Source organism: Brassica oleracea, chromosome C5, assembly GCF_000695525.1.
Source record: "Brassica oleracea var. oleracea cultivar TO1000 chromosome C5, BOL, whole genome shotgun sequence".
In the NCBI taxonomy this organism is placed as follows: domain Eukaryota; kingdom Viridiplantae; phylum Streptophyta; class Magnoliopsida; order Brassicales; family Brassicaceae; genus Brassica; species Brassica oleracea.
This window is the reverse complement of record NC_027752.1, coordinates 12070695-12081472: the sequence shown is the minus strand read 5'-3', so window position 1 is coordinate 12081472 and position 10778 is coordinate 12070695. Positions and strand designations below refer to the sequence as shown.

Genomic DNA, 10778 nt, shown 5'->3' with positions numbered 1-10778 from the left:
CGGATATCCGGATCCGGATCCGTATTTTTAAAATACATTAAATTTTTGAAAAGCATGCCAAGATAATAATGTACTTAGTCTCATTTCTTCGGCTTGATGACATCTATCTTAGTCTCATTTCTTCGGCTAGATGACATCTAACATTTTGTTAGACTTTTCCTCTTTGCTTTCTTTAGGGTATCAATGGCTAATACGTTGAGTTTTTTCTAGTATTAACGTATGGCTTTAAATTTTTTGTGCAGAATGGTAGGAGACCACTATTGCAGTTACTTCATCCAAATTCTTCACGTTATTTCAGTCGTGATGATTTGGCCTCTCTTGATCTGTCTGTTCCATCACTGTGCTTAATGGTATAGGAATATAACCCCAACTATCTACTTAACTAAGCTGGATGTAAAACTTTCCTGTATTTACCAATTACCATCCAATTTCAGGATAAGTCTGAGACAAAGGACTCAGATGGCAAAGAATCTGCTGAGGAGGAGAAAGACGAGCAAGAAGATATTGTAACTGAATAGAGCGGTCTTGAAGAAAATGTCACAATTGCAGGCAGTAAAAAAGATCCCCTTTTGAGAAGGCAGGAGTTGCTAGTCAAGAGTGGCCTTGCTGAGGTATCTTTGAGTGGGACTCGTTTTGTAGATTTTTTTTTGTTGTAGTTTTCTAACCACTCATGTATGAGGTATTGAGTTTTGGCTTCTATCATTTTTTTAGTCCTGTTATAAGAACGATAGGAGAGAGTTAAATGGTTGTGTTACCATATTTGTTAGGGTATATACAGTATTTGTATGCTCTGATCTCCTCCCTTCAACAGATGCAAGTTTCCAGTTGTCTCATTCTGTATTGTCATGTTTTATTATATATCAGGTGGCCGTGGGAGGCTGTGATGGTATTCTTTTGCTAACTTTGAGTGAGAATCTGCGTGAGCTGTACCAAGCCATTGCCTCTGCAGCAGCAGAGCCGAAACCTGAAGAATCAGAAAAGAGTTCACAGCACATCCTGGAAGACTTTCACTCATGCCGAACAATTAGAAGGCTGGTCTTGGACATCCCTACTTTTGCTTCCATTCTTTTTAAGAAGGCCTTGTCTGGAAAGTGTCGGTCATGGGCTCAAGGACACTGGTTAGCCTCTAATCACTTCACTCATTTATCCATTTTATTTGCAAACAAGCAAGTCCTTAAAATCTGAATTTGTGTTCAATCTCCTCTTTATCTGCAGTTCAAGGATATTATATGCTTTCTTAGAGACTCAAGATGATCAAGTGCGTGAGATGGCTAAGGAAGAGCTGCAAGTGTTGGTGGACGAAGGTGCTCTAAAGATCACAGGAACCAAGAAACCCGAATGATGCAGCCAGTATTGCTGAATCACTTGTTGGTTTGTGTTTCAGTCTTTTCAAACAGGTTTCTACTAGGTTTTAGAGAATCTGGGATTATGTCAAAGTTTTGTTTTTTTCTTCCTTCTATGGTTTATTACTTTAATGCAGCTTCAAACCCCACCTTTACAATGTACTCATACTCGATCTTTAGTTGCATATGTATTAATTAATATGACATTCTTGGTTGTTGAAGCTGAAAACATTGATATGTATTTGTGTTATTAGTTATTAGAGGTTAAAGAAGAGACAGAGAGCATCCTTGGCGATGCTTCTTCTTTTCTTTCGTGGTAGACAAAGCAACTTCATCACTTTCTTTACCAATCTCTCTGCGCTCTTTCACTACTATCTCCACTGTTTCATCATAGTGTTCTCAAATACATGGTGGAGGAAGCCATACATACAAGGTCACAACACAAAAGTATTTTGATTGGAAATATAAAATAAGACTGAACAAAAGTAAAGAAAGCATAGGCCATGTTCAGAGACAAGATAACTGATAGAAAAAAGGACAACAGCAGAGTTAACTGATACTCTATTTGCCTTAGTGGGGGGCAGTTTACATGATTTCAACAGAGCTAGGAACATAAGAGCACACAAACACAAGTGGGCTACTACATCCGGGGAGGTTAAGAGAAGGATCTACGAGTCCTCCGAGATCCACTTGTTTGAAGGGTCCATATCTATCAATGATGCAAGTAATGCTGCGAGTAATGGGGCCAACCTCATCTCTGGCTTCATCAAGAACCACTGCCACCTCCTCCTCCTCGTCTACGAAGAAACTCTCACCGGAATAATGAAACGGAAAACCCGTGAGTGGTTTTGTATCAAAACTTAGAAATAGCTTTGACAATTTGATGTTTTCCGATCATTGGTGATAATAATTGGAGGATTCCCTATTTGATTCACTATCGAATAACTGAATTTGGTATTAAGAACATTAAGGTCCACCCCATAATCCTTACACACGATCCTCTTGAGCTTCTCCAATGGAGTAGTAGTTTCTAATGTTACCTTCGACCACGCCTTGCTTTGTCTACCACGAAACTCCACTCTTCACTGCAACTAGGCACCCATTCACCAGATTTAACATAGATTAGAACCATGTTGTATTGATAGAGAGAAGAGATGACTTTGTGGATGAAGAAGAGAGAAACACAAATGAAGAGAAAAAAATCGTGGGAGGAGGAGGAGGAGAAGAACGTGGAGAAAATATTCTCAAATATATTTTGAGAGATTTAGGGCAGATTTAGTTTAGAATTAGATAACTTCTTTAACCGAATATGGAAGTTTCCATATTTTCACGATTTGCCTAGAATATGTACACTACCTAAGCAGAACACCGTAATTAAGTGAGAAATGTATTCTTCCTGTATGCGTCATATAAGATAAAAGGCATAACAAGTTATGTCACGTAATATAACCAACATATATCATTGAGTTGTGGCTATATATCGTTATCAAGCTGTAGGTATACCGAAGACATTTTTTTTTATTATAACGTAACCGATTCTATCTTTGCTAGAATATACAAGAAATGTTAGTTTACGGTATATACCCTTGATATATCTATGTTTAAAACTTAGAATCAAACAGATAAACTAGATAGATTGTCAGAATGAGTATTCTAATTATAGCTAGAAGATAAAATAAAATATGATTCCATTTTTTTTTTAAGTTTAAACATATATATTGTCATACTTATGTTTCCAACAGTTTTCATATTTTTTTACATTTTTAAAATTTAATTTACTATTCTTCTCATTAAAGAAGGGTAAAACATGTTCAGAATTGCTAAAAGTATGAAAAGTCTTATTGTGACAAACAAAAGTTCAAAATGTCTCATTTTTCCAATTTTTCCTCATTAAAAATCACTTCTCACTGCTTCACCTAGATTATTTATTGATAAATATTGTTTATTCTTAAATTACATAGGACTAAAAGAATTATCTGCTAATGGCGTTTAGGGATAACTAAAACAACTAACATCATAAGGACATATTTAATTTAATTATATATATATATATATATATATATATATTGTTGTATGCAAAAGTTATTTCCATATTGATATTATTACAATTTCTGTCAAGTTTCATTCCAATTTAAAACTAATATGCGGTAAATGGAGTGATCAAGTCCTCATGTCCTATTGAAACATACTATGTGGAAGCTTATATCCTTACACACTGATTAAGGCACATAGCCTATTAATCTCTACGTAATCCCAATACCTGATCCCTCGAAATAATCCCTCGAAATAATGATTCTTCTAGCCATTTATCTCGTAGACCATCATTTTGAGTAGGAGGGCACAAGCCACTTTTTGGGCCAAATTATAAACGCGTGTAAGATCGATTCTAAACCTTTTTCGTAGTCAGGTTTAGCAGGCTCTGATACCTTGTCAAGTTTCATGGATTTTCAATTTAAAACTAACTGGCAGTAAGTGGATTGACCATTACATTTTATATATTAATTAAGGTATCTTTGAATTCTCGAAGTGAGATACTTATCTCTAATACTCCTCCTCCAGATGATGTTTCTTATCGGCCATAAATCTAAGAATTTTAAGATATATATATTTGGTCGAGCAAGTATAATACGATAGTTATATCCAATCGGGAGGGTAAGTATGACCTTTATGCCCGGACAAAAAAATTATATTAGTAGGGGTTTAGGAAATTTAAGATTTGGACTCTGATAGCTTGTTAGATTCAGGTTTATTATGAATTTTCGAGAATCATTGAGCAACACCTTATCAATTTAATTTAAATTCAATTGGTAATAAATAGATTGACCTTGATCGTTTAGATATCAATTAAAGTTCTATTAAATTCACTTTATCTCTTCAGTAATTTTTTTAATCTTATTCGTATTGGATTTTTGGAGCTTTTTTGGGGTCAGCTGTCGAGAGCTTCAAAATAATATACTAATAGTTACCATATAGTCTCACAGACGTACTCTGCATCGACTAACCGCATGCAAGAGTCCCCATAATAAACAAATACCTTTTTGTTTGATCTTCATACTTCCTCTTTCACTCTCCTATCTATCTTCCTCCGTGCCGGTGAGTTCTTAATATCGATATAAAAAATAATCTTATATAACTAATAACAAGCTTAGAGCATCTTTATCCGGATATACTAGAGGGTTTCTTAGCCTGTGGATCCCGCGTAGGACCCACTTTTTTTTAAGAAACCGGTTACAAAAACTACTAAATATTAGTCGGTTCTTAAGGGTTTTTTACACTGTTCTCGGGCTCCACTAACACGTGGCGGCTCACGATTGGTTCATTTTTTTTTTTAATTTGAAAAAGTAAAAAAGAAAAATTAAGAAACCCCATTTGGGATTTTAGGGACAATGATGCTCTTAGCTTCTTTTTGTGGGTCTTAACCCTTTTGCCTTTATTTCCCCCTCAAGACAAAAAAGGAGAGCGACAAACACTTTCTGTCTTAATTTTGTTCCTTTCCTTCTTTCTCCGTCTCTTGATTTCTCAATCCGTTCTTTCCATATAATTGAATTTTTTTAACAATCTCGAGCTGAAAAATGCCTTTAGGCGCTGTCGTATACCCGCAAGATACATCCGGATACCTCTCTAATTGCAAAGATTTCATGTTTTACGATTTGTCTTATCAAGAAGAGGTAGTAGCTCAAGACACGAAGAACAACATTGATACGTTAGGCCAAGAACAAAGTTTTGTGGAAAAAGATGAGGAAGAACGTCAATGGCGAGACTATCATCATAAGTACCCTTTAATCCCTTTGTTGGATGAAAAGCTTGATCTTCGCGCCACTGATGTGGAAAATCATCCTCCTATACAACCGAGGAGGAAGAGAAGGAGAACGAGGAGCAACAAGAACAAGGAAGAGATCGAGAGCCAGAGAATGACTCACATAGCCGTCGAGAGAAATCGCCGGAAACAGATGAATGAGTACCTCGCCGTACTCCGTTCTCTAATGCCGTCGTCATATGCTCAAAGGGTAATTTAGTCTTTAGTTACTCACATACATATACTTATATACTATTTCTATCATTTGGTCACTATAATTCATAGGTCTTTCAGATGTGTGTGTCCTTGTTTTACTTCCTTGGTGTACCAGTACTACTATATTTTTGCGTATTTTGAGGTTTCTTCAAACCAAAGAAAAATAACTCTTTTTAAAAGATGAAATATACATTATCATTTAACAAATAAAGTTATGGAAATGATTTAGATTATTTGGATTATAATACGATTTATTAAGAAGAACGCCTACCCTGTAAATTTATGCAAAGATACAAATTTCGATCTTTATTACTACTATTTAACACCAAAAAATTATGTGACAACAATTTTCTAGAATGAGTATATATGGGTTAATAAAAAAAAAGAGTATATATGGGTTAATAATATTGGGATTTTTTAATAAAAGTATACAACAACAAAAAAAACCCAGTAATTTATGCAATTACCATGATACTTGGGTATGTAATTTATCTAACGTTCAAAGATTTGTTAAAATCCTGGATGAACCACCCACATTCATATCCGATCTGAACGAGTTTTTTTTGTGGTAAAGGGAGATCAAGCGTCGATAGTAGGAGGAGCCATTAACTATGTAAAGGAGTTAGAGCACATCTTACAATCAATGGAGCCTAGGAGAACCACAACGACGACCCATGAAGTTGACACAAGCACTAGCTCATTGATGAGTCCCTTCTCAGAATTCTTCACTTACCCTCAATACTCGACAAAATCATCATCATCAGCAACGGAAAACTCATCTTCACCGGCAGAGATAGAAGTGACGGTGGCGGAAGGCCACGCGAACATCAAGATAATGTCTAAGAAGAAGCCGAGGCAGCTTCTTAAGCTCGTAGATTCGATACAGAGCCTAAGGCTAACTCTTCTTCATCTCAATGTCACCACTCTCGACAACTCGATTCTCTACTCCATCAGCGTCAAGGTACGTATAAATTTTCCATCATTTATTTTACCCCTAATATTTTGTTTGCTTTTTAGTTAATCAATCACGAGATATTAGAGAGGGATTAATTGGTGAGTGGTGCATATAGTTTCAATCTGATGATTTACTTTTTAAAAATCTTATACTGTCGGGGAGAAACTGGATTAGTACTGGTTATGGTTATGTCTTGGTTTTAGAAGGTTGCAAAGACGAACAAGTTAAGATCAATTTCTTTGTATATAGATATTTTTACTTAGCAACAAAAAAAAAAATATGATTCTTACTTTCTTTGGTTACTTAGGGCTGGCTTCAGTAGTTGTGGGTCAAACTCAAAATCATCCTTTAATATAATCTGAGTTTCATAATCGTGCATTTACAATGTAAGAATCAGGGGACCAACCTAAAAACGAAACACGAATATGATTCTATGAATCGATATATATGCATGTGTATGCAGTGTGGATATGTAGTGGTCATCAGATTGTAGATGAAGTGAGTACGGATAACCAAGTGAGGCTACCACTTGTTTTAGGAGACATTCATATTTTTTTTTTAACTTAGGAGACACTCATATTAAGCTTGTTTCTTAACAAAATGTAGTTTTTTATTATAAAATGTACATTTATTTTGTCAGCTTTAACCTTTTCCAATATTGGTTATATATATACTTTATTTTATTAAGAAAAAAATGGTTTATTCAGGTCGAAGAAGGGAGCCAACTGAATACTGTAGACGACATTGCAACAGCTTTGAATCAAATCATAAGGAGAATTCAAGAAGAGTAATAATTTAATATTAATTTACTTAGTATTTAATGTTCCCTGTTCCCTATATTTATTTCGAATAACTGAACTACTGATTCATCTTATATATGTAGTTTTACTGCTTCTCTTTATTTTATCTGTCATTTGTTTCCTGTAATGAATCAGTTGTCGTTGGCCTCTATTATATGCCATATATATACACACATATATAATTATCTAAGAAAGGTTGATAATTTCATTACATGCGTTAAGTCGATAGGTTGGTAAAATTGGCTATTGGGCGTACGCGTGGCTGATGTTCTTCTCCATGTTCTTTAAGTGATATTTTGATTAAAACAATAATGAATATATGTGATCTCTTTATTGAAAAAGGTTTTCATCTTTTATTGGACCTTTGAAATTGTGCGAGTACAACTTTTAACCCTTTAATCAATTTTATAAAACACTCTCTTGTGGTAATGGACAGTATATACTTTGTCTTTGAATGCAAATAAATTCGAATAAATAATAACCAAAAATCATTACACAAGGCTAAGAATGTCTTGTTGTGGCAACTTTGTCAAAAATTGTCTTCTTATATACTAACTTACATCTTTATAGAAAATCACATAGCCGACTAAACATGCATAAACTATTCACCTCGATGTGTGAACCATATTAGTGGACAACTCTATATACAAACCCATTCAACCTTATAATTGTTATGCGATAATTATCTAAGTTAAACAACGCGCTAAATAAAACTAAGGTTTCGAATGGTTACTAACCACTCCGCACCGCACCGCCGTGAATAATAACAAAAATCTTTACATATACCTAATCTATCTATGGCTCCGAATAGTAACTGCGGGTTGAGCGGTGCAGGACAAGCGATTCAGCTGCGGTGCGGTTTTCACAGTTATAAAAACGTATATAAATATGGCATATGTAACGATTTTTGTTACTGATAACTGCGGTACGGTGCGGAGTGGTTTGTAACATTCAAAGCCTATATGTTTTTGTTACTATTACAACCGCACCGTACTTGTCCCGCAATTATCCCGCACATCACCATTCAGAGTCTTAAAAATTTGCGTCTTACAAAATATAAAGTCCAACCAAAATTTTGTTCGAGAGATAGCGTCAAAAAGAAAAGAAACTTGTTTTGTACAGTATGCAGTAATCATAATAGCAAATCATGTTTTGGGGGTTTTATGGTTAAACTGGAACACAAAATCAGTGGTACGTGGGATTCATGGAAGAAGAGAGACTATGATCATTGTCTTATCATGAAGAAGAACAATCTATCGAAGAACATGGAACCTATATTCACTTTTAGGGTTAAAAAGCAAAAAAAGTAGCTACGTATCATTAGAAAAGTAAAAAGTAAAGCCATAGGTATGATTCATACTTCTGTGAAAAGATTTTCATTATATCTAAATGAAAACACTTAAAAGATAGCTGACTGTTCTCTTCAGCAGCTTTTTTATGTTTTCAGCTTAGATTCACTATCTTGCAGCTTTCTCTTTACCCTATTTTTGTTTGTTTGTTGTATTTATACATGATATTTTCATCTACTACTCTCTTAAACTTAAAATGCGTATGAAACACTAAACGGGTTACTTTAAAAAAAACACTAAACGGGTACGCCACAAATATTCATTACGTGGATTTGTTTCTACTTTTTCTAGATATATTCGGATATCTAATTATTTAATTGCTAGAATTTAAAACATGTTAAAACTCTAGACTTTTAAGCTGGTAAGACCATACTCATCCTCTATATAATTTACTGCAAAAATGGAGTGTGAATAAAAAATAAAAGATTGCTTATAATAAAGTAAAATTTTATTTTTGTTCATTATTGTTGGTGTAAGTTTTCAATATTTTTTGAAACGGTATTATAACTGTTTTAATGGACAGATGCATTCTATACGCAAGTAAAAGTAAGAAAACCAAATTTCCCAAAATAAAACCATCTTTTATTCCGGCCTGCCAAATAAAAATTTAGTATATCCTTACAATGATGATGATATTTAAACCCAACAGGCCAGCACAGACTCACCTTCAACTAAGTTCCGAATTATCCTGATCAATACGTATTTGATGCACATGCACGCAGCACGTCTGAGTCAGTATCCAACGTATAGGCTCGACCGCTCGAGGAGGTTCGTCCCGAAGTAGTCTGAGGTGGAAGAAGTGTTAGTATGTTACCTAGCTGGATATATTACATTTTGAGATCCTGCAATGGTAAAATTCAACCCTTAGTTTTCTACAGTATTTTTATGAATATAACGGTCTGTTAATCATGATGGAAAAGAAAAATGCACATCATTAGTTACGATGTCTCGATCTTATATTTCCCAAAGACTAATTACCATATAACCAACCTTTTCATTAGCGTAGACTCTAGTCTGAGTAAGCTTGAAGCATCTGTTTTAATAGGTTCGTTTTATAAAATTTCAAATTGACGAATCATCTAGTTAATTAGATAAAAATTTACTGACAGAAAACGTTATATATGTATAGCTGATGATTTTTTCATTTATATGATCTATTAAATTTTATTTATTTTTATTTGGAGGGATTAAAACCCAAATTAATTCACTGAAAATCCTTAAAAATTTAGGTTTTTTGCTATTAAAAAAATCTGTGAATGGCCAAAGATCAATTGAAATCGTAGTAAAAAAGACTCGTAATCCCAAAGAAAAATATTTATATTGAACCTGTCAACCAATAAATCACCAGCATTTGGTTCATGATCATCTACCAAATATGTGTGATATTCTTGTTATTCCCCTTAAAGCTGAGTACAAAATACTAATATGACTTCATAGGAATAGTTATAAGATTAATTGATGGATTTGTTTTCTTACTTAATTTATGAGAATGTATCAGTTTCAAGATGATTTAATAATTCCAGAAATTTAATTATTTCTTCCATCACTAATTAATTTAAAAGACTCCTTACCTTAGTGATAAATAATTGAGTTGGGTAATGATTAATTATACAATAAGTCACAGGAGAGGACGAAACAAAATCTTTTTCCAGGATGTCCAAAAGTCCAAAACGTTACTAGAAATTGATATCTTGTGTATTTACATAGTTTTAGCAACCATTTTAATCCTCAATTTGTCCATTTAGATGCATTTTGAATAGATTTAGGTGCATTGCATATACATTTGTCTCCATAAGGTGATAGAGATGCTATTTGATGAGTTTGGAACCTTTGGAGATGATTTAGAGACAAGAAAGGTGATTTTGGTTCATAAGACGAGTTCCCAACTGTCCCAGCGGCCAAATGCAGTGGCCAAGACAAGCCGCTGGAGAAATCCACTACTCCCTGCCCGATATCTGGAAGATGCAGCGGCCAAACGAGAAGAAACATGCTGCTAGAGTGTGCAGCGGCCAAATGACATGTCAAAAACCACCTGCGACACTTAGAAAAATCTTCACTTCTGTTTTTACCAACTTTTTACCCAAATTATCTTAGGTCAATCCATGCTTGTTGGGTCGACCTAGCTCGTTTTTAGGCCACTATAAATACTTTTTAGACCTTATTTTAGGACTTATCTTGTTTTCTATCTAATCAAAAGCCACTTTTGGGTGAAAGATCTAATCTTGATCATAATTTCTTATCTTTGCTTGATTACTTTGACCATTAATCATGTTTAGATTTGGATCAACTAATGATCTAGTGTCTACCATGATTATGAGT

The 10778-nt window shown here is 34.3% G+C and overlaps 1 protein-coding gene and 1 long non-coding RNA gene across 2 annotated transcripts; both read left to right on the top strand.

Moving 5' to 3' along the window:
- Positions 1–246: 246 nt before the first annotated feature.
- LOC106294224 lies at positions 247–880 on the top strand. The gene is made up of 3 exons (XR_001260775.1): positions 247–350; positions 435–611; positions 865–880. It is a non-coding gene; the product is annotated as an uncharacterized LOC106294224 (long non-coding RNA).
- A 3874-nt stretch (positions 881–4754) lies between these two features.
- LOC106293423 (transcription factor bHLH94-like) lies at positions 4755–7261 on the top strand. The gene is made up of 3 exons (XM_013729101.1): positions 4755–5350; positions 5930–6316; positions 7018–7261. The coding sequence occupies exons 1-3, from the start codon at positions 4916–4918 to the stop codon at positions 7099–7101; spliced, it is 906 nt and encodes a 301-aa protein (XP_013584555.1). The 5' UTR covers positions 4755–4915; the 3' UTR covers positions 7102–7261.
- Positions 7262–10778: the final 3517 nt, after the last annotated feature.

Coding starts and splice junctions, on each gene's coding strand:
- LOC106293423 (XM_013729101.1), top strand. CDS start 4,916: ATGCCTTTAGGCGCTGTCGTATACCCGCAAGATACATCCGGATACCTC. Junction 5,351..5,929: donor CGTCGTCATATGCTCAAAGG/GTAATTTAGTCT, acceptor TTTGTGGTAAAG/GGAGATCAAGCGTCGATAGT. Junction 6,317..7,017: donor TCTACTCCATCAGCGTCAAG/GTACGTATAAAT, acceptor TGGTTTATTCAG/GTCGAAGAAGGGAGCCAACT.